We start from the raw sequence: 27,195 nt of genomic DNA, 5'->3' as shown, positions 1-27,195 counted from the left end.
AAATCAAGTATCAAATCAACATGAAACAGATTAAAATGTTAGATGAAAAATAAAAAAACACAAAATTTGAGATTTTTTATTAAACAATGAGAACCTGGCTTAAGGAGTAAAAACATATTTCTCTCTGTGTTTTAGAAAATTCTTTTGATGATGCTGTTGCTTTTTATTAATGAAATTGCAGTTCTTATGTGTAAGCAGTATCTGTAGTATAGAGAATAGATAAGAAGAATAATCGTTTTAAATTAAGATACATTTGTCCAGCATTGCAAACAAAACTCTTAACAAATACCGTAAGTACTCAAATAATCTTCCTCTCAACCATTTTGCACTAAAAGTTAAGGAAAATCATGTGAACCTCAAGGATGTTAATTATTCTTACCCTTATTAATCTTTGGGAATCTCATTTCATTTGCACTAATTCACCAAAGTTCTTGAGCAATCAGTGGAATACTTCAATGGAATTGAGGTCCCCTGATACTCTGTTCCAACAAGTGGTCCTCAGAGGAAGGGACTTGAAGCAAGTTAGCATGGGAGGGTGAAATATGAAAGATTCAGGGTTTATCTGCAGCATGCTTTCTAGGAACAAGAGTAAGGCGACTGTTGTTAAAGTGATTGATGGGTGGTGTTAACTTACCCTCTTGGTTTTACGGTTCTGGCAGGGTTCATAAGGAGCCTTGATCTATAGGAGAGTGTTTCAGTGCACTTCCCCGTCACTTTCCCAGGAAGTCTTCCCAGGGCTGAAGTTGCCTTAGCATTCTTTATAATGATTCCTACCTCCTTGCTGAGCCTGCTCATTTGTGTTTAACAAAATTCCTGTAGGGCCTTGAATTGGGGACCGTTGAGAGAATACAGAGCTAAGTATAGGGGAGGGAAAGAGAGAATGGACCATGTGCCTAGGAGAAAATGCTACCTTGCTTTTCCCTTATTTAAGCTAGTGAATGCAACAGCGTACTTCTTACAATTTAATTACTGCTTCCTTGACAGTTGACTTATATAATGGAAATACACTTAAGCCATAAGTCAGCACACCTGTGTTTTTGCCCTGGTGTTGCCTATTTCCTCAGGCAGAAAACCTTGCTATAGTTTTAATAGTAATTTTTTACAACCATTGGCCAAACATTTACACATGTATTATTTCACTTAATCTTCCAAATAACCCTGCATATAGGCTGCATTACTCCCTTGCTCCCTTTCCCCCTGTCTTCCCTCACTCTAATAGTGAATTTGAAGTGGCTAATAGCCATAAGAAATAAAAACAGGAAAATAGGATGAATCTTGTGGTTGATAAGAATACAAAATACATTCCTTGAGACCCTCTATAGTTAGAGATGGATTTGACTCGGAGCCTCAACCGAAGCAAATATTAAAACACAATCCACTCTAGAATGCACAGCAGAAGATAAAATCATACTGGTTATTCAACGGATATAGGACTTCTGTGTTCCTGTGTCTTGAGAGAAATTTTTCTTATAGTTCCTTATGAAGACACATTGTGGAATAGTGAAGTGCATTCCCACAGTTCTATAATTAATACATTATGACATTTCACATGATTTTCTTAATATGTCCTTTATAGCAGAGTTGAAGAAACAAGCCCAGTGAGAGTTAGCAACTTACCCAAGTTCATACAGATGGCGAAAGTGGAACTTGAACCTGAATTCATTTCATTCCAGATTCAGTTTTCTTTCTACTATATCATGCTGCCTAAGTAAAGTATGAATTGAAATTTAAAATGAGAAACAAATGTATCTTCTGTATCTAAAATTTAGATAGTTGCATGGATTCCTATTTTTAAAACTTCTGCTTAGCCTCTGAAAGCTCTATGGGTCTAGGGAAAAAAATTATGGGACAAATTGTGAGGAATGTATTTTTGGTAATTTTTATTAAATGGGGACAAAAAAGATCCGAGAAGCGGGTATGTGATATGCAAAGGGAAACGTGAGAAAGTGGTTCATATGGTTATCTCTATTGTTCCAGCAGGGTGTTTGACTTGGTAGAAGTTCAATATGGAGGCAACTGTTTCACCTCCTTTTTAAAAGAGAGCTCCTAACACATCAGCCTTATAGGCATGGAGTTAGGCTTTAGGTGTCAAGAACTTTCTATTTTGAACCGACACATTGAAGGGGTTTCTTTTCCATGTATTGGAGGATGATATCCTTAAAAGATTCCAACTGATTTCTAAAATTTCAATTCAAACAAAAATTTGATTAAATAAATTAAACTTACTGGAGAAAAAAGTGACATTTTAACTCCCAACATTGTATTTTGAAGTTCGACTTTGTCAGCTCTCCATGCTTTGAACTTCATAATAAAAGAGACTTATATATGACTGACCTTACATATTTGATTTTGTGAATCTAAGGAAAGAGTAGATCTTTTCCACTATGGCTATGTAACCTGAATGTCCTCAGCCTCACTGGTTCATGTATACATTTATGACCACGTTTGAGTAGCTCATTATACGTCCTCCCTCTAATTGCCACCCGCTCCAATCCTCTCTTTAAGGTCTTCTCAGTGATTTCTGAGCAGCCCCAGACAGTGTCTCTCCTATACTCAGGAGCAGGTCTACTCTTGGGCTGATGCTCTGGCCTCATTATTTTTTTCTGCTTATGAGTCAGTTAAAGGAGTCTCCCAGACTGTGTGGCTATTGCCCTTGCCCTTCCTGGGAGCCCCACGTGGCACGGCAGGTGCTGAGGCTTCAGCTCACCAACGCTGCATGGTGGTCTGGGGCAGACCAGAGAAGAACAGCCCTTTTCCCAACTCTTGCTTTGTACATTTTTACCTGGGCCTTCAGAACAGCCCCAAAGGTTCCCAAGCCTCTCATGGAAAACTACCACTCCAGCTCCACATTCCTCCCCCAGCCCCAACTTCACCCACCACCAGTCACTGTTCCCTCCTTTTATGTCTGGGTTCTCAGAACCAGTGCATAAAAAGCCCCTTCCTTCTCCTCAGCCAAATAAGCAATCAGAGTCTCTAGGACTTGAGACCAACAGGTGTCTGTTCATCAGTTTTATGCCTGAGCCAGGTAGATTCAGACAACTGACCCCCAATTACCATTTCTCCCTTTACGAAGGGTACCAGTATGTTTAAAAATATTTAAAAATAAAGTGTTGAAGTGCGTCTATACAGTTACACCATTCTATGAAGACTCAGAATTTTTATTTAGTTTTTAAAAATATTTATTTATTTTTGAGACAGAGACAGCGCACGAGCGGGGGAAGGGCAGAGAGAGGGAGACACAGAATCTAAAGCAGGCTCCAGGCTCTGAGCTGTCAGCACAGAGCCTGAAGCTGGGCTCAAACCCACAAACCGCGAGATCATGACCTGAGCCCAAGTCGGACTCCCAACCGACTGAGCCACCCAGGCACCTGTGCTTGTCTTTATTCTGAACTTGAAATTTGTTGGATATTAATTGTGATATTCAAGTCAGAGAGGGGCATATAAATAGTTGGTACTAAAAAACAAGCTTTCCTCTGAGCACACATTCTTTCAATAGGATTAAAGGGTTAGGAGCAGTTAGGAGGGCCAGTTTCTAGATCTCTGCTGTGAATTCTGCTTCATTATTTCATATCCTGGGTCAACACAGCTGACTTGGTTTTAACTGCTAAAAATAATTTGAACTGGGGAGGTGGAAAGTAAAGGATAGGTCTAATGATCAGGGACTATTATTACCTTTTCCCTTTTGTACCTAGCCCAAGGTCACAAAAAAGCCCTGAAGTACATTTTCCTTGGTGTTGTCTCAGCTGTGTGTATGTTTTCACTGTGCCATGAATAATCCCTGAACTCTTTAGCAGTGTTGTGTATCCGCTAAATCTCGGAGGGCTGAAACCAGGGATTTTGAGTGCAACCTAAAAACAGTTCTCAGTTACTGTGAGTATAATTTGGCCCTAGATAAATTGTTGTAACTAAAAACAAGGTTATGCTATAACTAATGGATATTTTGCAAGTGAAATACTGTGAGATAAAATTTGCGCAGATCAGAAAATGTTTCCACAACGAATATACTTCAGAAGTATTTTAATTTTCATTTAACGTAACCGTTTACTTGCAGTTCGTTTAGTAATAGATGAAATGGGATTTATGAAAACTCCAGATGAGGATGAAACAAGCAACCTTATATGGTGTGATTCTGCAGTTCAGCAGGAGAAGATTGCCGAGCTGCAAAATTACCAGGTGGGGAATTAATCATGACCAATTATTGGTTATCAGGAAAGTTATATGAATTCCATTATAATTTTACTTAGATAGGGTTGGTTCTTAATGTGTTGACATATTAAATGTCAGTTCTAACTTACCCAAACAGCCTGTTTTGTTGCTGTCCGGTTGTACTGACTCGTCACATAAGGCCTGAATTCTTTCAAATCAAACTTTTAACGTACCATGAGATCATGACCTGAGCCAAAGCCAAGAGTCAGACGCTTAACCGACTGAGCCACCCAGGTGCCTCATAACCTCTTTCCATCTTTAAGGAAGAATGAATAGGAGAAAAGTCTTCCTACACTGCTGCTTTGTGTTATGCTTAAAGATGGGTGATGTGGAGTAGCTTGCACAGAAAGATCAGGAACTAGAAGTACCTTACCATGTCTGCTATGTGCAGTCTGGCTTCATTCTTTGATTTTTAGAATGTAACGCAAGCGTATTAAAAAATAGACATCAAACTAAAAAGCCAAATACACAGAACTTTAGACAACTGACATTTTGTATAGTTCTTTGTTAGTGTGGTGGGAAATACAAAATTGACCATAAGGAACAAACAAGGCCATTTTCACCAATATTTATACAATGCTTATCTGTATGAATATAGAAAATTGAGGATAATAGAAACAATTTGGACATAGAATTACTAGTTATTTGACACAGAAAATTGTAACTTTGATACCTGTGTAAATACCCTTTTCTGATTTCTGAAAAAATTTGCAATTTCATTCTTTGCTTATTGTAGATTCTTGAATTCTACAGATTCCTTGTAGGTCATTTAATTTTAAATGTTTTATGTTAATAGTTTTTAAAAAATATTTAACTCAGAAGATGGATGTAACTCTATTATAGTATAAATGAATATATTCATTAAGTCAATGAGAACATTAATGTTTACCTTTTTATTTTCCAGAGGATCAACCATTTTCCAGGAATGGGGGAGATCTGTAGAAAGGATTTCTTAGCAAGAAATATGACCAAGTAATCTTCATTTACTTATAATAGAGAATTTCTTATAATTTTTGAAATTTGCATTTTCAATATTATAGTGTATCTTTCACCAGGTTACATTGATTTGAAATGATACTTTGATGGAAGAGAGAACTGTAGAGTTAGCAGGGGTTAGAAGTTCCCTGGTTCTTCCTTCACTTTACAGAGGAGGTAACTGAGTGTCACAAAAATGAATATCTTGCACAAGTCAAACAAATAGTTAATAGCAAACCTGGAGCAGAATCCTAGTCTCCAGAATCTTAGGCTTCTTTTTACTGCAGTTTGGCAACATAATACACTGTGTGTGTGTGTGTGTGTGTGTGTGTGTGTGTGTGTGTGTGTATTCATATACTGGTTTTTGAGCATCTAACATGTGCAAGACATTGTAGTAGGTGAATTTGTACACATTGATACATATAGACACATGTGTATGTGCCTACCCAGGGATATACATAAATTTGTCTGAGACCAGTGTTTGGAGTAACAGTCTGTTTTTATAGGAAACACTGTTCACAAGTTCTCAAGTGCTATACCAAATGAACTGCAGAATTTTTAATGTGATTTATATTTATATTGATTACATTGTTTTTAGTTTAAGGAAGTTAAGTGATAATTTGAGAACATTTTTAGAAAGAAAACTCAGAGAAAGGTTAGTAACCTTGGTGTGTAATTAGATATTTATATGTATCATGTGACAGTTTATACATCCATTCCCTCAACAAATATTTTTTGCATATCTACTGTAGACTAGAGACTGCTAACTTTGAGGTAAAGAAGACAAATAAAGCCTAGTCCCTGCCTAGAACTCAAATTTTAATAAGGGAGAAAGAGTGATACATATAATACAGTTTGATGGTGCCACATGAGGGGCAGAGTCAGTGTATGGCGGTGACAAAGATGATGACAGAGGTCATTTCTAGGAGAGCAGGGAAGGCTTTCTGGAGAAATGAAAATCAAAATGGATATTGAAAAGTATATAAGAGTTTATTCTTTGAAAAGAAGTCAAGGAGTCTGTAGGCAAAAACAACAGTGGTAGAAACTTTATGGAAGCTTAAACCAACATGATATGTTTGGGGAACTTTTAAGCAGTTTCTGTGGTTTTATAGGGTGTCAGGAGGCTTAGCCTGAGATGATGCTGGAGATAAATGCAAAGGCCAGACTACGGATGCCATGTAACTATATTTTGTTCAATTATTTAATCATTGATTCTTTAATCTATTTAACGACTCAGCAAACATTTCTGTTTATCCTGAGAGAAGTGAGACTTTTTTTTAATGGATTTAAGCAGAGAAATGATATGTTTTAGATAATCTTGGTGGGACTATAGATAATGGACTCAAAGAATGTAGAAAGGAGGAGAAAGCCCTGGAGTAGGTGATTGTCAACATCTAATACACTAAAGGAGAGATAGTGGTAATAGGGAAGAGAAAATACATCTGGAAAGTACAAAAGAGATAGAATTGACAGGACTGGAAAGCTGCTGTGATGTGAGAATCCAAGGGGAGTAGAGAAATGTTCAAGATGACTGGTAGGTAGCCTTCTGGTTTAGGAGATCATTAAGGTACAACACTTTAGTAACACAGGGATTATAGGAAGAATGGACATCAGAGGAACAGGAATTACCTCTGTAAAGTTTGGGACATGTGTTTCACTGAAGTCATTTACTTTCATCTAACACATACTTATTAAATATAATTTTTATATGTGAGCCACTGTGCTGGCATCTGGGCTCATGAGGTGATCAAAAGCAGACTTGTGGCTTTTACAACATTGGGTTGCAACTGTGATAAGTGCTATGAAATAAAGGTACACAGTTGTAAATCAGTGCATAGTGAAGGACTTCTGGCTTAGGGAGGCATTGGAGACTTTCCCCAAGGAAGTGATGTGGAAGCCTAAATCTGAATCCTGACTAAGAGTTTATTGGTAAAATGGTATATAACAGCTTTCTGGGCAGGAAGAATAGTATGGGCTAAGGTCATGTTTGTGCAAGAAAGCAGGAATAGTCAGGATACTGAAATAAGGCCAAGTGTAGCTAGAGCACAGAGACATAGATGGGGACCAGGAGAGATTAGTTGAAGCGTGATGTTTAGGATTATAGTCCTTATCCTAAATTCCACAGGAGAGGAGGGGGAGATGAAATTGGTAATATGATGAGATTTGCATTTCAAAAAGATCATTCTCTCTGTTTTGTAGAGAATAGAAGTCTGTATGGTCAGGAGAGTCAAGAAAGTTGAATGTAGACCCATTAGTAGGCTATTAAAAATAGGCAATTTCTTATTTTTATAGAATCTTTGGAATTCTCCTTAAGGAAAAAATAATCTTCTATTAGATTGAAAGTTATGACCTATTTGAGAATTAACTAAATTACATGTTTAATATCATTTAGTAAATCCATGACAGCTATGAGCAGAAATTATTCCATATTTCCAAATTCCAAATTTCCAAAAGAGACTGCATGTCTCTTTTGAAGCTATCCATTTTTACATCAAATGATTTGTGCTAGATTGCTAAATGGAATAAAGTGTTTCTCTTCAATATATGTGTGCTTGGATTTTTTCCAAATATATGTGTGAAAGAATGGTATCACTCATAAATACTATATGATTAGTTTAAAATAGATTATTTTAATGAAAACTTTAAATTGATCTAATTTCATATCATTGTTAAAAATATAAAAATACACTTAAAGGTATTGGAAACAAAAACATGGACATTAGCACTGTTACTATGCTTCCTTTAGATATATGTGTGTGTGTGTTTTCCAAACCAGTCAATGTTAGCCTATATTGTACTGAAATTAATTAGCTTGTTGGCTTATTCTGGATTTGATAGATGGAGTTGGTAATTACTTCCCTTATTATAATGGAAATATAAGTTTTTTACAGAGTTCTTTTGAAAGAGCACTTGAAATATAACCATAGGAGCCTACAGTTGTGGAGGCCAAGTGGCTCATGCATTCCACACCCTCCTTTTAGAATTTAGGCCCTACCTCTGTGCATACCATATATGGTGCTTCCATTTTAGTTTTGACTAATCTCATTTGAAGACAATATCATCTCATCTATAAAAGACTTATGTACATTTATTAAAAAGAACTTCCTTGAAGCAATCAGATTTTCTTTGATTATATTTTAAAATATCTTCATTTTTAGTGGGAATCAATATGTACAAAACAGTTAACAATTGAGATTAATCAAAAGTAAACATTTTATGCCTAGTTTTATCCTTATGTTTCAAATAGGCAGCCTGGTTTTTAGCAAATATAAAAATATCAGGACATACATTGCAGCCATAAAACCACATGTATAGGCATATGTAGTTCATATGAACAAAGAAACACAAACTTCTAGTATACTTAGGCTTCACATGGTTTTCTCAGAAAGGTAGTTAAACTTCAAAAACACTGGAGTAAAAGATGATCAAAGCCACTCCTTGAGGACTCAAAATCATCTTTAAAGAAGCAATACGAATGGCATACCATTTCCTGGTACCCGTCCTGTCATCCCAGATGCAGAGTTAATTACTATTTCCACATATTACCTTGCCATGTATGTCTTTATTGTATCTATCACATTGTATTTAATAGCCTATATGTGAATTCTTTAGAGTTAAGACCATGTTAAATTACCCTAATATCCCCAGTGCCTAGCATAAAGTATATACTTAAGTAATCTACCAATATATAAATTAGTACATAGGACAGAGGTTCTTGTCTAATTTTTTTCACTGATGTATCCTCCCAGTGTCTAGAATAATGCCTAGCACATAGTAGGTGCTTTACAGACATGTGTTGAATGAATCAATAAATGAAAAGAAATGGAGGGAATTTAAATCCTTGTAATAAATGTCAGTAGCACAGAGAAAGAAAATTTAGACAAGTTTGAATGGAAATTACTTTTAATATTATCTCTAATTTACAGAATGATCAAGTCCCGGCCTCTGGATTATACCTTTGTTCCTCGAACATGGATCTTCCCTGCTGAATATACACAATTCCAGAACTATATGAAAGAATTGAAGAAAAAGAGAAAGCAGAAAACTTTTATAGTAAAACCAGCTAATGGTGCAATGGGTCATGGGTAGGTATTTATCACCCAGAACATATAAAAGTTTTTGAAAAATTGGGGAAAAAGAATAAATGTGAACATTCATTCATGGTTGAATATTAAACAAATAATAAAATGGGTCTTTGTTGTTTTTTGGGACTAAATATAAATATTTAATGAGCCATTTTACCCTGTCCCACAGGCTTCAGTAATTCATTTTAAAAATTAAATCAACAGGTTGTGAGACTTTAATAGGAGACAATAAAAAGATGTCTTCTAATTTTTTCTTAAACATAGAATTTTGCATTTATAATAATTTAAGAGTAAACTTGGAGGGTAAAATTCAGTTGATGCGGTAGACCTAAATTGACTCAAAGAAAGAAATGGCAAGGGACTTACTCTTTCAATACCTAGAAATTTTAAAGCAAAATATGTATCCTCTTCGCTTTACAAGTAAGTTTTTTTCTTTAGGTACCATGGTAATTGAATTGAAATTGAATAAACCACATTTTAAGCTAAGACATGTTTAAGAACTAGACATGTTAGCTGAGCATAGATTTTACAACTTAATATTCCTGTTTCCTTTTGATTTCTAATGTTAGTTTACTGCAATGTTTGTTTGTTTTGTTTCAAAGAAAATGTGGCTGAGGTTGCTTTTAATAAAAATGCATGAGTTATTTTAATTGTTTGATTAAAAAAATTTTTTTTTAATGTTTATTTTTGAGAGAGAGAGACAGAGAGACAGAGCAAGCTGGCTAGGGGCAAAGAGACAGGGAGACACAGAATCTGAAGCATGCTCCAGGCTCTGAGCTGCCAGCATAGAGCCCAATGTGGGGCTTGAACTCACAAACTTTGAGATCATGACCTGAGCCAAAGTCAGACATTTAACGACTGAGCCACCCAAGTGCCCCAGTTGTTTGATTTTTAAAATGCTGTGGTGAGGGGCACCCGGGTGGCTCAGTCAGTTGAGCATCCAGCTTCAGCTCAGGCCATGATCTCGCAGTCTGTGAGTTCAAGCCCTGCGTTGGGCTCTGTGCTGACAGCTCAGAGCCTGGAGCCTGCTTCGGATTCTGTGTCCCCCTCTCTCTCTGCCCCTCCCCACTCATGCTCTGTCTCTCTCTGTCTCAGAAATAAATAAACATTAAAAAAAATTAAAAAAAAATAAAATGCTGTGGTGAAAAAAGATGTTTGGAAATGTAACTGCCAGATAAATTATTGTTCAACAAATTTCCTTGTAATTTATTAATCATAATTTAATAATTTAATCAGAAATTATTTTAACCGTGGCTTATGTAGTATTAGTGGGAATTGTATATTAATTGTTTAAAGTTGGCTTGCTAAATGCTTGTATCAAAGGAAAATTTTTTGGGCGGGGCTTAGTAGATGTTCACATTTTTCTAAATTTTAATGTTAATCATGTTTATATTTATATGTGCTAATATTTAATGTCAAAACATTATAAATAAGTAACAATTTGTTTTGATGACAGTATAAAAATAGCTGAAAAAGCATACTGTATACATTCTGTGCTGCCAGAGTTTATCTCATGTAATGTAGCTGTACATAGTAAGCCACCACCTCTCTCTGTGGTGTCCTTGCTGGTCTTCTGTTTAGTTGTTCTATCCATTATTGAAAGTAGAGTATTGAAGACTGTAACTGATATTGTTGAACTGTTTCTTTTTTCAATTCTATTGGTTTTTGCTATATATGTTTTGGAGCTCTGTTGTTAGGTGCATATATGTTTATAATTACTATGTCTTATTGATACATTGTATTTTTTATTATTATATATTGTTCTTCTTTGACTCTTGTAATAATTTTTGTCTTAAAGTCTATTTTGTTTGATACTAGTATAACTACTGCAGCTCTCTTTTGGTTACTGTTGGCATAGGCTATCTTTTCCATTTGTTCATTCTCTTTGAATCTAAAGTGAATCTCTTGTAGACAATGTGTGGTTGGACTACGTTTTTTTGTTTGTTTTTTTTGTTTTTGTTTTTTTTTTTAATACATTCTGCCAAGTCTTGGCTTTGCTTCTGTATAGCTCTGTCCTTCTTTATGTTGTTTTTGTCATGAATTATATTTGCATATATTGTGTGCCCATCAACATAGATTTATAATTATAGTTTAATGCAATTGTATTTTAAATAATATAAGGAAAAAAATAGTTTCAAACCTAAACTACATTAATAGTGACTTTTATATTTACTTATGTAGTCACCTTTACCAGGTGTTTTTTATTTCTTTGTGTGGATTTGAGTTACTATCTTGTGTCCTTTTATTTCAGCCAGAAGGATTCACTTTAGCATTTCTTATAGGCCACATATACTAGTAGCAAACTCTTACCAGTTTTTATCTGGAAATGTGTTAATTTCTCCTTCAATTTTGAATATTTCTACAAGATAAAGAATTGTTGGTTAGCAGTTCCACCAGCCCCCCCACCCCTTTCTGTCAACACTTTGAATAATAGGTCATCTCACTGCCTCTGGTCTCCATTGTTTCTGATGAAAAATCAACTGTTTATCTATTGAGGATCACTAGGGTTTGATAAGTAGCTTCGTCTTGATACTGTCAAGGTTCTCTTTGTCTTGGCTTTGGACAGTTTTATTATAATATGTTCTAGTGTGGATGTCTTTGAGTTTTATCTTACTTGGAGATCATTGAGGTCTTTGGATGTGTAAGTTAATATTTTTCATCAAATATTTTTCTCTCCTCTCCTTTTGGGATTCCCTTTTGAAGCTCTGTTCATTTTTTTCATTCTTTTTTTTTTTTTCCTGTTTCTCAGACTAGTTAGTCTCAATTGACCTAAACTTTAAATTCACTGATTTTTTTTTTACTTCTTAAATCTTCTGTTTAATCTCTCTAATGAATTTTTTGTTCCATGAATTTTTTTTTAGCTCCAGAACTTCAGTTTGGATCCTGAAATAACTTCTATCTCTATGGACATTCTCTATTTCATGAGATATCATTCTCATGATCTCCTTCAGTTCTCTGTACATTGTTTCCTTTAACTATTTGATTTAAAACAGTCGATCTAAATAGTTGATGGTCTAGTAAGCCCAATGTCTGGCTTTCTATTAATTGGTAATTTTCATGCCTATGAGCCATACTTTCTTTTTTCTTTGCATGACTTGTAAATTTTTTTTATTGAAAACTGGACATTTAGAATGTTAATAATGTAGCAACTCTGGAGATCAAATTCTTCTTCCTTTACAAGGCTTTTCTTGCTGCTTATTATGGTTGTTCTTTATTTGTTTAGTGATCTTTCTGAAATAATTTTGTGAAGTCTGTATATTTTGTTGTGTGTGGCATTGAAGTTCCTGTTCTTTTAGGTCAGTACTCACCTAGTAAGTGAACAGAGCTTTCCTCAAACACTTGCAGCCAAAAAACAAAGAAACAAAAACCCAAGAAAACCTCCCCCAAACCAAACACTCCCAATCTTTGCAGATGGTGTGTGTGTGTGTGTGTGTGTGTGTGTGTGTGTGTGTGTGTATTGGGACATGTCTTCAACACTTAACTAGACAGTCTACAACTCTGCCTTATTCTCATTTCCTGCTCCTTCATTAACAACCAGAACCTGATGGACCTCTCAAGAGAGCTTTGGGTCTCTCAAGTCTTTCCTGAGCAAGCACTTAGCCCTGGGCATACACATGGTCTTCTAAATTCTCAGAAATGTCTGAGTTTTTCAAAGCTTTTATTCCCCCAAGATTCTCATACTTTACTCTTTCTTCTCAATCTTTTTAGTTAGTATATTGGTTTCCCCAACCTATTGGTTGCCATAGGCAGCAGGAACTATAATGCATTTGTCTTTAAAGGTTTTCAATAATGCACTCCCTCCCCCCACCTCCATGTAGCTGCCTCAACACTGGGAGAGTTCCCGTTTAGACAAAATATAATCAAGTCCTTTGAGTTCCTTCAGGAAATGACCACACAGGTGAAAAACAAACAAACAAGCAAAACAAACAAAAAACTACCACAAGAATAAAGTCCATTCTGTACTCTAGAACCAGTACTTGTACTAGGAACATGAATTATTCTTCAAGGCCACTGCTGAGCCCAGGTTGAGGGATGGGACCAGAGTGAGTTAAAATGCCACAAAGGTGTTTTACATAGATTCAGCTGTTTTTTTGTTTAAGTGTTCCCTGGTTGTCACAAGCTTTTGGTCAGTTTCCAGAGTTCCAAAAAAAGTTGATTCTGGCAATTTTTTGGCTGTTTTTGCTTTTGTAGGGGGACAGACTTTGGAATTCCCTACTCTACCATTTTTCTCTTTAGTATTATCTGTAGCTTTTTAAACATCTTGACACCATATCAAATTATCCTTTTAATTCTTTTTTTTTTTAACTTAGGATTTCTTTGATAAGAAATGGTGACAAACTTCCATCTCAGGATCATTTGATTGTTCAAGAATACATTGAAAAACCTTTCCTAATGGAAGGTTACAAGTTTGATTTACGAATTTATATTCTGGTAACATCATGTGATCCACTGAAAATATTTCTCTACCATGATGGACTTGTGCGAATGGGGACAGAGAAATACATCCCACCTAATGAGTCTAATTTGGTAAGTGACACCAACTAGAATCGATGATTTTATTCATTTGTTCAACATGTACTTTTTAAAGTACCCATTGTATATAATGATTATATGAATCCAAGTCCCTTTTCCCCAGTTTTTATAGTCAAGAATTGTGTGCATAAACAAGACTGCTTCTAATTTATAGACAGCTTTGTGAAAATTAGAAAAAATGATGTCTCCTCCAGCAGGCTAATTAGGAGAAGGCACTCCCTCTGGGTGCTGTGAGCATAAGGATGGATTTCAAAGCACACACGTGTATGTAATGGGCTTGTGTAGAAATGACATATACACATGTGTACACAGTGACCCTACATAAAAATGGATTTCAAAGCACATATGTGTATACTTTGGATAGAAATGACTTATTTAGAGCTATATGTAGAAACAATATCTCATTGAGAAGTACAGACAAAGTGTCATGGGGTTGAGTTTAGGGATAGTTTGTGTTTAGCTCCTCATGGAGAAAGCTTTGAGAAAGCTTTACATAAAAGGTACAGTTTAACATGTAGGATGTGGGAGAAAGTGTATGAAACAGAGGAAGCAAAAGTTATCAGAAAGTAGAGCTGTTAAGTTTTGTTTGCACAAATGAAAAGATGGTAAATTTACATTCACCAAATGTGAAGTAGAGACATAAATTGGCAGTTTCTGGGTGCATTTTAAAATCTATTAAATGGAACTTTCTGTAGTTATTTTTCCATTAAGATTTCCTTTGTGCCATCATAACATATAACTGTGGTTTATAATTTATGAAGGTCAAGCTGTAATTCGTTATGACAATTTTTCATGCAAATAACAAACTTTAATTTATAGTAAACTGTAATTTATTATCTATACTTAAAAGTTCAGTTAACCTCTACCCTGTTTTTGGATCTGCTAATTATAGTAAAAGTTACAAGTAATTAAATAGTGTTTCCCATTTTATCAAAGGCCTGGTTATTGTTCTCTTCCAATGTTATACACAGAATTAATTGCATTAAGAGTGGTCATATTTTAAAAATTACATAATGACTGATCATAAATGTTGCTATGTTCAATTAACTGAGAAATGTAAACCTGGCAAAGGAAGAATAAGGGAACTGTCAAATAAGGGAACTGTTTCCACTGGAAAGGAAGATAAAAGAAAGAATCGTCTCTTTAAAGGTCATAAAGTGTGAATATATCCAGTCACCAAGTAATATTTGAACTCTACTGCGTTCCAGGCATTGTGCTGGTTTTGGAAAAACAGTGACCAAGACAGATACAGTGCTTGACCTCTCAAAAGCAACAGTCTAGTGGGGAGGCAGAAAATAAAATAAGCAGTTATAATACCTAATGGTAAGTGTAATGGTCTAAGAAACTGAGGGTGCTATGGCAGTGCATAGCAAGAGCATCTAACCCAGTTGGAGATAAAGGTTACAAAAGGAGTTTGTAAAGTGAAATACGAACAATGAAGGGTCAGCCAGGCTGGAGGCGGGGTGGGATGGAACTCCAGAGAGAAAAATGGCCCAGAGATACGGTATATCTGGAGAAAGCAGACATGTTCACTACTGCTCTATACAGACTATGAAGGGGTGGGTGTTCAGAAATGAGTATGAAGGTCCTAGAGCACAGATCTTTCAGAGCTTTTTAGGCCATGTCTAGGATTTGGGGATTTAACCTAAGAAGAAAGGGAACATTAAAAGATTTTAAAGAAGGAAAGGAGGAATGAGATTTTTGTCTTCAAAAGTTCACCTGGTCTGTAGTGTGGGGAATGTGAGATGGGGGTGTGGATGGATGGGGGAGGTGAGGGTAAGGAAAAAGCTGTTGTTTATACTAACCACACGTGAGAGAAAAGATGGCCTTATTTGAAGTAACAGTAGTAGGGCTAGCCAAAGAATAAGAACAGAGATCGAAGATACATTTATGATAACATGGATAGCATTGATATAATAATATACTGCGAGGTTGCATTTGTAGAACAAAGGAAGGGGAGAGAGAAAGTAAGGATAAAAACTCAAAGATTTTTGGCATGGGCAGTTGGGTAGATGGGGTGTTATTCACCATGATAGGTAATATAGGGCTATTAAAGGTCTTGCAAGCTGGTGTGTTTGGTTCAACATGCCTGCAAGGGCCTCCAAATGGATCTATGCTATAAGCATTTGGATATATAGTATAGGTGTGGAGTTGAGACAAGAGAACTGAGCTATAGGCCTAATTTGAGACTTGTCAGCTCTTAGATTATAATTAAAATAATTGGTGTGGGGAAGAATGGGTTATAATACATGTGAGGCAGGTAGTCATGTTTTAAGAGAAAAGAGTAAGGGAAGACATAGGAAAGGGTGAGATATGGAAGCTCATTTAGGTGACAAAGTGATTTATTCTAATATTTTAAATTATATGTATATGACTTACTTAAGTACGCTGAGTTAGGAAATCATAAGGAAAGACCATGAGTCAGCAAATGTATCTCACTTTGCCAAGTGCTTTTGAATCATGTACTCTGTGGCTCTGGGTCACATGTACAAAGAATGATCTCCTAGATAAATGTCAATGTTCCTTACATATCTTTAAAATTCAAAAGTTCACCTTTTTCGACTTCACGATCAAGTTCCTAGATTAAGATATGAAAAAGTAAAAAAAAAAAAAAAAAAGAGAGAAGTACAAAATTTTATCTAAAGTGAGATCACAGTTATGTAAAAGGTAAGCTTAAGAAAAAATGCTGGAAAAAATAAACCAAAATGCTCTCATTGGTGGTTTTTGGATGGCATAATGCTGCATGTTTGTTTCTTTTTCCTATTTCCAATTTTTAAAATAGTGAGCATATATTTTATAAAGAGCTGTGTGTGTTTATAAGAAGTAAATATTGGTAAACTACATATAAGGAGATCATAAGACAGAATTTCAAACATTGAAATATAGTAAACGTTTATTTTTTGCTACCAATGTAGCAGTTGGCAGGTTCTTGAAAAGTTTTGTGTATCCCAATTCATTGTATTGAGCCTATATGCTAAAAAATAGGGTGGAGAATATTTATATCCTATTCATACCTTGCAGGTTGCTATTTGATTTATAGCTGTTTTCACTGCTCATGGCTAATGTCCAACTGGCAATAAAATGCTTAGGAGGGGATTTTTGTCAAGGTAGATGTGAAATTGGAAATTCTAATCCTACTTACAAAGCTACTGTTTTAAGAAAAATACAAAGTTCCATTTCTTACTCACTTTTTTCATTAGGATAGCTAGAGTTTTTATGACTGCTAATATTATTTATCTTAAAAAATTCTTGCCAAATAAAGAACCCCCTCAAAAATTATCTTCCAATTTTTTTAAATTTAAAAGTGATTTCTATTTTGGAAACTAGGAAGTGCTGTAGTTTGATTAATTTCCTTTTTCTTCAAATCAAGCAGTTAAAATTAGACAAGTGTAAGATTTATGCTCTTTCTTTCAAATATCACTTAGTTTAAAGCTTTTTCCAAGTTTCATTAGGGCAGGGACTGTGTCTGTCTTGTTCATCTTTGTATCCTCAGTGCCCAGTACAAGTTCTTGCAGATAGTAAGTAGGCGCTCCTTAAGTATTGTTTAATGATGAAAAAATAAATTCTTAATTAGCAATGGCGCATGGGTTAGTAAACAGCATGTAGCTGAGATGATAAGTTCTGCACATTTGCATCGAAGATGTGAATACTGTAGATGGAAGTAACTGCAATGGAAATAAAATATGATGCAAATATACTTTGCTATTAACAAGCCTAAATAATAACCACGTACATGAAGTATTTGTTCATTGTGAAGCACCCTGCTATTTAAAGTAATTTCTGAGAATAGGATCATGAAGGCAGAATTTATAGATTTGACGAATGTCTATGATAGATTGGTAGGGAACCATTAGATGTGTCTTAGTTGACAGTTACGAGAGGTTTTAAATTTTGGATTACTTTTCCGGTTTATTTGAGGATAACAGTATCAACAAATGTAAGACTATAAAGAGACCAAGGCACGGCAGCTCCAATAAAGAGCACTATAAATTTATACTGTTAATCATTTGGACTCTGTACAGCATTGTGTGGTGCCTCTGTTTGCTGGCTGTAAGTGCACTCTGTCTTGAGAATGAGTTCAAGTGGCCTCCTGGTCAGCGTGGGAGGACAGAGGTTGTGTTTGGTAGTCCTGCCTTTTGGTTTATGCTACTTACTTGAACTTTCATTTTTTATTTTTCTTTTAAAAGATATAGAATGCTCTGTCAGAAAATGCCCTTCCCCAAACAAATTTAGGTGAAAACTGTAAGTGACTAAAGATGTTAAAAATAAATATGAAAACAAATAGCATTTTTCCTGCTTAGCAATGTAGAATTTCATGCTTTCATGTAATTACTTTGTATATTCGTATTATTTTAATACTTTAAAAAATGCTTATTTATTTATTTATTTTGAGAGAGAGAGTGTCCAAGTGGGGAAGGGGCAGACAGAGAGGGAGAGAGAGAATCCCAAGCAGGCTCTGCGCTGAGCAGAGCCCAATATGGGCTCAATCTGATGAACCATGAGATCATGACCTGAGCCGAGATCATGACCTGAGCCGAGATCAAGAGTCAGACACATAGCCAACTAAGCCAATACTTTTTATGGTAGATACATTTTGACTAATATATAAAGTAACTTTGTAGATGACTATATTTGTAATCCTTTTATTGGAAATTTGCCGTTTCGCTTAATTTGAAACCTATCTAAGTCATCGTGAAATTGTCAATTTGTGTGTTTTAAATTTTAAAAATGTCTTTCATCTTTGGATGCTTTATGTTCTGTGAAACCTCACAGTTCTAGAGTCTCATAGGTGATAACTTTGGTTCTTACTTGTTACAGACGCAGTTATACATGCATCTAACAAACTACTCTGTGAACAAGCACAATGAGCGTTTTGAAAGGGATGAGACTGAAAACAAAGGCAGCAAACGTTCCATCAAGTGGTTTACAGAATTCCTACAAGCAAATCAACATGATGTTGCTAAGTTTTGGAGTGATATTTCAGTAAGATTATACCATTTCACAATTATAAGTGTCTTTCCTCAGATTAATTTAAAGGATCATCAGCATTTTAAATAAAGAACAGATTACATTAGGTTGGACAAATGAAGTATTGTCATGAAGGAGGTAGGAATTATGACAGACCTTGATGAGCAGTGTTTCTACTGCTAGGGATGGGAGAGAGGGGTACTAGGTATAAGCAGAAGCATAGATGTAGGGGAATAGGGAAAAGTGGCCCAGGTCAGCACATATGGTATTTGTGGGAATTTTGTGGGGATTTATGGCTGAAAAGATATGTGGAGGCAAAATTTTAGGTCTGAAAATCAATGGTTAACTTGGTAGGCAGTAAGGATTCAATCTTTCCAGATTTTAAGGGAGAAGAGAAATAAGGCCAAAGACCCTGAATTTAAAAGATAAATCTGAAGATGGGTGTGGGACGGGTTATAGTAAAGACTAAGAGTAGGTAAAGGAGGGCACCGGGGTGTAGTTTAAGTGAAAAGAATGGCCTGAGGTGAACCAGCTCAGAGTAGAAGAGGTGACAACAAAGTAAACATTGAGGTTAACTGAATGTCCAAAATCGGGGAGAAGTATTCAGAGATTCCTCTGCAGTTTTAAGGAGGAGTTATAGGGAGCATGGGTTGGCTTTATCTGAAGTAGAGTAGAGAGGAATTAATTTTGAAAAGATGTAGAGCTTAGTTTTGCAAGTGAGGGAAAAGAGTTCTATTCATTTATTCATTCCATTCATTCTTTCAGTCACTCAGTAAACATTTATTGAACCCATAACCTTGTTTCTGACTGATAATTTGAAGAGTTAGAAGATACAGCTCCAGTCCTCAAGAAATGTAAGAGTTTTGTAGGAAAGACCCACATACAAATTGTTAATAAAATATACCATAGCACGTACAACAGAGGCATGTGTTGGATTCTGTGGGAATGTAGAGGAAGACCACATATAGTAACTTTCCATGGGCAGGGGTAGGAGAAGGACTCCCAAGAGGCATTGGCACCCGAACTAAGTTTGTAAAAGTTCATGAGGCTATGATAATGAGGTCTAGAGATTTATTGTACTTGAAATGTTTTCTCAGGTAGAAAGATTAAGCAGGTAGTTAAAAGTGCATGTTTGAAGCGTAATTGATAATTAAAGCCATGGCAGTGGATGACCCTGAAAATAAGGGTAAAGAGGGAAAAGAAGCAGATCTGAGAAGATAACCTGGGTGAAACTGCTCCTTTATAATCCTAGCAGAAGTATCACAATGGTATTCAAAGTTAGAAGACTGTGTCTCTTGAAAGTACTTAATATGATAGGATTATGCAATATGATGTAGCTTTTCTTTGGGAGCGGATAAATAAATCTATCACGGAAAATGCACATGAAAGTTTATAGTTAGTTGAATTTAGTTCTCTTGAGATAATTAGAAAAATCAGCGTCATTATACTTATCCTTTTCTTGTTTTGTTGGTTGGATTTTTTATACCTTATTTTCTATATCACAGAATGTAAATCCAGAGGTCCTTTGGTGTCAGATAAGTAAAAGGAGTGAAATGGTCCGGATAGAAGTAAATAGAGTATGCGGGGAACTATGGTAACTTGAAGTGTATGAGAAGTCTGAAGGGGGTGGACACTACTCAGCACCAGCCTTTTGTTGCCACATGGTATTGTGGGCCCAGTGTGTTTCATTCTTCTAATTTGACAATAGAAGCTCTAAGTCTCCTGATTTATTAAAATGTTGACACCACATTTAAAACTTTTGAAAATGTAGGGGCTCCACCAAAAATGTGTATCAACTGGATTTTGTTAGAGGCCCACCAACTTGTTAACTTTCTATCCTATCTTCCTGGTGGCCTAAATACATCCAAACAAGAAATTTGATGACAATTAATTCTGTGTTTATTTATCTACTTATTTATTCTATCAAGGCCAATTTTGCAGAAATTCAAAAAATATTTTAATAATGATGGTTTATTATGTCAGATGCATCAGAGGTGTGAAATTTGTTATTGCACGAATAACAAATGGAAGATCATACATGTTGATACCTGGATAATTTAATGAATGGATCATTTGATGAATAGCTCAGCGAGACCAAGAAGGTTTATATGCCCTGTGATGCTCCTTTTTTGTTGTTGTTTTTACCAAATTTGTCACTTCCATGTGGGTTTTACTTCTTTGGAGAAGGGAGTGTGAAAAGGTGGAAATTCTTGGACTGCCTTGGTGAGGAATGTGTAGAAAGAATCAGAGAGAAAAACGAGTGTCATTAGCTTTATATCCATTGGTTTTAAGTGGTACTTCCCGTACATAATTAATTAGGAGAAGGTATAGAAGTGAGACTAATATTAATAAGAGGGTATGGAAACGGACCTTTCTGTGAGAGCCTAAAATATAACATTCATATATAACTTGAACATGGCCAGTGTGTGCCTATTAAGCTCTGACACATTTGTGATATCTTCTATAAAGGGGTAAATTCTGCATCATTCTTGCTTACATTAGTTATAATGTGTAATAATCTACAAATAAGCAATTAGTTAATATTAGTATATTACTAACTTTTCCAAGTAGATATCTTAAAAAAAATTTTTTTAATCTTTATTTTTGAGAGAGAGAGAGAGAAAGAGAGAGAGAGAGAGAGAGAGAGAGAGTGGGGGAGGGGCAGAGAGAGAGGGAGAACAGAATCTGAAGCAGGCTCCAGGCTCTGGGCTGTCAGCACAGGGCTGTGAGCCCGACGCGCGGCTTGAACTCACAAACTGCGAGATCATGACCTGAGCCAAAGTCAGACGCTTAACCTACTGAGCCACCCAGGCGCCCATCAAGTGTATATCTTTTAATTATATTTACCTTTATTAAGAATTGCACATAAAGATATCTGTTTAAGATGAGTTAATGAAATAATATATTATTAAAAAAAGGAGATAGAGAAGGCAGTCAATCAGTAAGTTTTTGTCTTTGTGTCATAGTTTACAAATTTCATGAATTTAACTTTGGACTTTTTTTTTCAATGACCTCTTTTTTGGGAGGCAATTTCTCTAAAAAGTAACTGTCTGTATATGAAAACTGACGTTCAGTACCTCCTGTGTAGCATGGAGATGTGTGCTTTTGTGCTGGTCAAGAATGAGTGAGAAATCGGGGCTCCTGGGTGGCTCAGTTGGTTGAGCTTCCGACTTCGGCTCAGGTCATGATCTCGTGGTCTGTGAGTTCGAGCCCGCATCGGGCTCTGTGCTGACAGTTCAGAGCCTGGAGCTGCTTGGGTTTTTGTGTCTCCCTCTCTCTCTGCCCCTCCCTCGTTCATGCGTGTCTCTCTCTGTCTCAAAAATAAACATCAAAAAAATATTTAAAAAAAAAAAGAATGAGTAAGAAATCAATAGAAAATCAAGCCGTGGAAGTTACTCATAAACCCCGTTGTCTCTGAATTCTTTTTATACACTGTAGATACAGATCTACAAATCATATTTCAGAGCAATGACAGTATGTTGGAAATTCTCAAAAAACATCAGTGGAGTTTGATTTGTGTTTGGTTATATCACTCTTGATTTTCACATATACCTGTAGTCTTACCTTTGCATTCCTAAAAATGTGGTGTTTTATGCAGAAAAAGCACAGATTTGTAATTCTTCAGGGTCAATTAATATTCAGTCTTCCCCCCCCCCATCTGAGTTGTTTCATGCAGACATTTATTAGCCAAGGCTTTAACTTTTTTTCCCCCTATTTTCCAGTATCTTCACTAATACACCCAAAGATTTATATTAAGTGATTTTTTTGTCTTTTGTCTTTATATACTTCAGTGTTTTTGGTGTTCAATTTTTTACTTTGAGTAAAATTTTTCTGAGAGTAACCTCTCATAACATCTCTGATACTTACCCCAAATATGATCTGGGTTGGGATTCTGGATAACAGCAAGATTAATCTGTCTCCCATTTTTTCTCCAATATAATGAATATTGCTCCCACCAGGTAATGGAATGTTTGTTTCTGACCTGAAATACGAAGAGGAGTGAGGAACGGCAGAATAATTATAACAATAGTAGTAGTTAACACTTAGTGAAGGTTTACTCTGTTCTAGGCACTATGCCAAGAGTTTTACATGGAGTCTCATTTTGCACTTACTTCAGTCTTTTGCAGTAGGTATTATTACTATTTCCCCTTTCCCTTTGGGAAAGTGAGATTCAGAAAGCTTAAGCAACATAACTGAGGTTGTACACTAGCAAGGAGCAAAGCCAGGAATAAATCCAGAAAGTCTGATGTTAGAGCCAAGTTCTTAACTGCCATGTTATATTGCCTACGCCTGTAGAGAGGGACTTAAAAAGACAATATATTCTAAGGCAAAAATACAGTAAAACCACTTTTCCACAATCCATAGTTTGTTCTTAAACTTCAGTAAACCAACCTTTTGTTTTATTAGCATTAGTAACTCATTCTAGTAGTATTGTGTGTCCTCTTGTCTCCAGTAAACCTTATGAACTGCAAAATCATCACCACACAAAGAAGCCCACCTTTCCTAGATTCTGTCCCATCCTTTCAGCCATTGTCTCAGTGGAGGTTCTATAATGTCGTTTGTGAAGTAGTTGACCCTCGCTGTAACTTTTCTTTGCTGCCACTCCTAAACCCTCCCGTATGGTTTCTGAGAAGTCTAGCATGTGCTCCTACCCTTATTTATTTACCAGATAGAAACCACATTTGTCAACTTGATTTTTGTTTTTGTTTTTCTTGAGAGAGAGATAGACAGCATGAGTAGCGAAGGAGCAGAGGGAGAGAGGGAGAGAATCTTAAGCAGGCTCCATGCTCGGTGCAGAGCCCAATATGGGGTTCCAACTCAAGACCATGAGATCATGACCTGAGCTGAAATCAAGAGTTGGATGCTTAACTAACTGAGCCACCCAGGCGGCCCATATCCACTTTTATTTTACTTAATTGTTCACAAATATTTTTGAGCATCTACTAAATGGCAGGCACTAGTGTAGGCACAAGGACATGGCTGTAATTAAAAAAGAAAAATATCAGCTGATTTTATGCTGTGTGAGATGGTACAGTAAAGGATAGCCATGACTACTTTTGACTCCAGGGTCGGGGAAGGCCTTTCTGAATATCAAGGAGCCAGACATGGGAATATTGGGAAGAGTGTTCCAGAAAGAGGGAGCAGTTACTGCCAGAGACCCTAAGCAGGCAAGCGTGGCTGGAGTGTAATGAGTAGGACAAGAGTTGCATGAAATGGAATCAGGGTAGCGGCAGGGGCCATGTGTCATAGAGCTTTGTGAACTTGGCCAGTGTGCTGCTCTGTAAGTTTAGGCCTTATTTCCACACATGTAAATAAGATACAAAAAAGTAAGGCATTTTCACATTTTTTTTTTAATCACTCTATTTGCAGGAATTGGTTGTAAAGACTTTGATTGTAGCAGAACCTCATGTCCTGCATGCATATCGAATGTGCAGACCCGGTCAGCCTCCAGGAAGTGAAAGCGTCTGTTTTGAAGTTCTGGGATTTGATATTTTGTTGGACAGAAAACTAAAGCCATGGCTTCTGGAGGTAAGGCATTTCTATAAGAAGAAAGAGAAGTTACTACTGTTCTTGTGCATTAAAACAAATGTTTTTTAAATGAGTAGTTGGCACAGTTGTCTCATTAACCGAGCAGAAAGAGGCCTGAATGTAACATGTGGGAGGAAGAGAACAAAAATTCAGAGAATAGAACAGTTCCAAGAACGGACCAATATGTGTTTGATATTACTTTTCCCAAGTTAATTTGAGTGCATTTCTGGGCCAGGAATTTTGAATGTATGTGTGGATCTGCTTCTACTGGTTTATCTACTTTCTCCACTATTTCCTCAGTCTCACGTCCTTCATTACTTCATTACTCCATGACCTCTGGATGTTGTCTTTCCTCTGTGTGGGTGCCTGGGCTTGAGGACCATGGCCTCCTTGTCTTCATTGGTTTCCTATTCAAACTCTCCAAGAAGAGAGAGACTCTGATTGGTTCATTAATCAGTATTCAGTACCTCATACCCCAGCTGGCATGGCTTCTCCCTGAAGGCCATATTATATGCCTGGGACTCTCCCCATGTCCAGTCTGTTAACTGTGCGCCTTTGGGTTTGCTGCCAGTCCCTGGTATGGTCAGAGTCATCGTTATTTTTCTCGTTATAAAAGATCACTTAATATTAGGAAAATATGAAATGATATAAAGGAGAAATAACAATAGTCTCTTCTTAAGATTTGTGTACCTTTCCTTCCAGTCATACTTATACTACATCCAGAAGAAAACTTAGAAGTTTTCTATCCCATTCAGCAGTTTCCTCTCAAGCCCTTGATCTGGAGTCATAGAGTGCATGGGCACAGAACACTGTGTTTAGGAAACTTTATCAGGAAAATAGCACATATCTAAACAGTGTTTACTAGATTAGTTACATTTTGGAACATATCGCTATAGAAGGTATAATCAACAAGTACCTTTCATTCTATGCTGATTATCTCTCTTTTTTTGTTAATGATTTCGAAGGTGGAAGTTCTGTCTGTAACGTGCAAAAGCAAACTGAATGAGTGATAGATAATCAAGACATTCAAAATATATTTTTAGGAAGGAGCGCTTTTCCAATTAGAGGGCTAATGGGTGTGTGTGTGTGTGTGTGTGTGTGTGTGTGTGTGTGTGTGTGTTCAATCTGCTCTGTTCCAGTTATATTTCCAATCAAATACAGATGTCAGATGTTCAAATTTTGTTCCTGCTTGGGTCCTGGAAATCAGATTTTGCTATCTTTTTCTGTCCTTCATCACTTGAACATGAAAGCATTTGACTCTGCACCTTACTAGGCCTGACATTTTCTTCCCTAGGTTTCTTACTTTGTTTGCAATTATTCTTCCTTGTTCTTAACTGTATTTTCCCCCTGCTCCTGCTACTTGTCTTTTATCCTTGACGGGGTGGAGAAAAAGTGAAGGCACAGGCATGAAGTGACACTCAAAGTATAGTAGGGAGTAATGACTATAGATAGTTTAGTTACCTGTTTTTAAAAGCATTTGTCTAACTGGAGCTTTGTATGAGTTTGGTAAAGCAGAATTGACTGAATGGTTGAATTCTATATTTTTTCAAAGGCTCAAAACACCATTGTTGGCATTAGTGTTTCTTCATACTTCGTTCCTTTATCATGTCCAGATGAATAACCATTAAAAAACTCCACAATACTCAACAGCTAACTAGCACTGTTTGCATTAGCATATTTTCATTTTCAATTCATTTCTTCACCATTTCCAGATCAGTCAGAATCATTACAAAGACTTTATAGTAATCAATCACTATGGATAATGAACATTTATTGTATTAAAACAGTTAAAGTAATCTTATTTAGATCTTGCTTCTTTGTGTTTTCTCCCAGCTGCAATTGTAGTGGTTCTAACATATGTTGTTAAAAACCTTTTGGCACCATCAAGTGGAATAAGATAGAAGGTGCATCTGAGGATATGATAACTTTTAGTTAACTGGAATAATTGCAGGTAATGATTCATAGTGACAAAATTGCAGAAATTTTCAAGCACAGAAACATTGTTAGGGAAAAGTATGAAAACTGGGCAGGGTATGAATATACTGCTAATACTTTAATTACCCTTGAAGTATTTCAATGAGTCATTGTGTCAGGGGGTGGAGATAAAAGAAGACAGAATACTTGCCCTGGTTTAGAGGGGACTCAGATATGTGTCTTATGGTAATATTTACAGGTATAAGTAGGGAACAGGGTACCACCACAAACAATAGAGTGATTAATCTCTCTATGTACAAGTGTGTATTTGACAGTTAAAAAAAATCTTTGCAGAGGAGGAACTCCTGAGCAGAGTATTTAAGGCTGTAGAAAGTACGGTGGGGACTGGAAGTTGGGAGAGATGGGGGTGGGATGAGGAGAAGTTACTGGGCAGAGGGAATAGCATTAATTTGTGAGCACAAAATCTGTTACGTATACTTTGTTATGTGCATGAAATTATTGTGCTTGTTTTGATAGTAAAACTATCATTTGGTTGGTTAATAAATAGTATTTATCAATTTAGTCTGCTTTCTAATAGTTTTCATTTTTGTGTGCATTTACAAGCTGCTGAACGTTAAGACCCTAACATCTGCAGAGTTTTGTCTGTTCTAGAATTGGGGTAGGAATGAGAGCCAAAGAAGCTGTCAACATCACAGAGTAGAATTTTGACTGAATGAAACCCTAATTTTCAGAGTTTCATCTGTCTTTAGTTTTTACTTTACCTTTCTCATAAAACTTTTGAGAAATCCAAAATGTTAATTGCAAAAAGTTTTTCTACCTTTTCATGTATTACTTGATCTTGTGTGAGTACATTTGTCCGTAGACCAATTTCTTTTTTATGGTAGTAGAGAGAAGATTCTGACATAGGTAAGAGGGGACCTGAGGTCACAACCATCCTGGAGGAGGGGTATGTCTGGCAGAGTTC

The 27,195-nt window shown here is 36.2% G+C and overlaps 1 protein-coding gene across 5 annotated transcripts in view; it reads left to right on the top strand.

The window, feature by feature from the left end:
- The window catches only part of TTLL7 (tubulin tyrosine ligase like 7), a 141,846-nt gene that overhangs the window by 47,816 nt on the left and 66,835 nt on the right, over positions 1–27,195 (top strand). For all 5 annotated transcript variants that reach the window (XR_008295008.1, XR_003420084.2, XM_015070415.3 and 2 more), the window contains 6 exons: positions 4,052–4,173; positions 5,111–5,178; positions 9,108–9,266; positions 13,577–13,793; positions 18,618–18,782; positions 24,138–24,296. Coding sequence is in view for 3 of the 5 variants with exons in the window: in XM_015070415.3 (XP_014925901.2) it covers positions 4,052–4,173; positions 5,111–5,178; positions 9,108–9,266; positions 13,577–13,793; positions 18,618–18,782; positions 24,138–24,296 (890 nt within the window). In the remaining 2 variants the exon portion in view is untranslated. The remainder of the gene's footprint in view (positions 1–4,051; positions 4,174–5,110; positions 5,179–9,107; positions 9,267–13,576; positions 13,794–18,617; positions 18,783–24,137; positions 24,297–27,195) is intronic.

The sequence above is a fragment of the Acinonyx jubatus genome, chromosome C1, assembly GCF_027475565.1.
Source record: "Acinonyx jubatus isolate Ajub_Pintada_27869175 chromosome C1, VMU_Ajub_asm_v1.0, whole genome shotgun sequence".
NCBI lineage: Eukaryota > Metazoa > Chordata > Mammalia > Carnivora > Felidae > Acinonyx > Acinonyx jubatus.
This window is presented reverse-complemented; position numbering and strand designations above follow the sequence as displayed.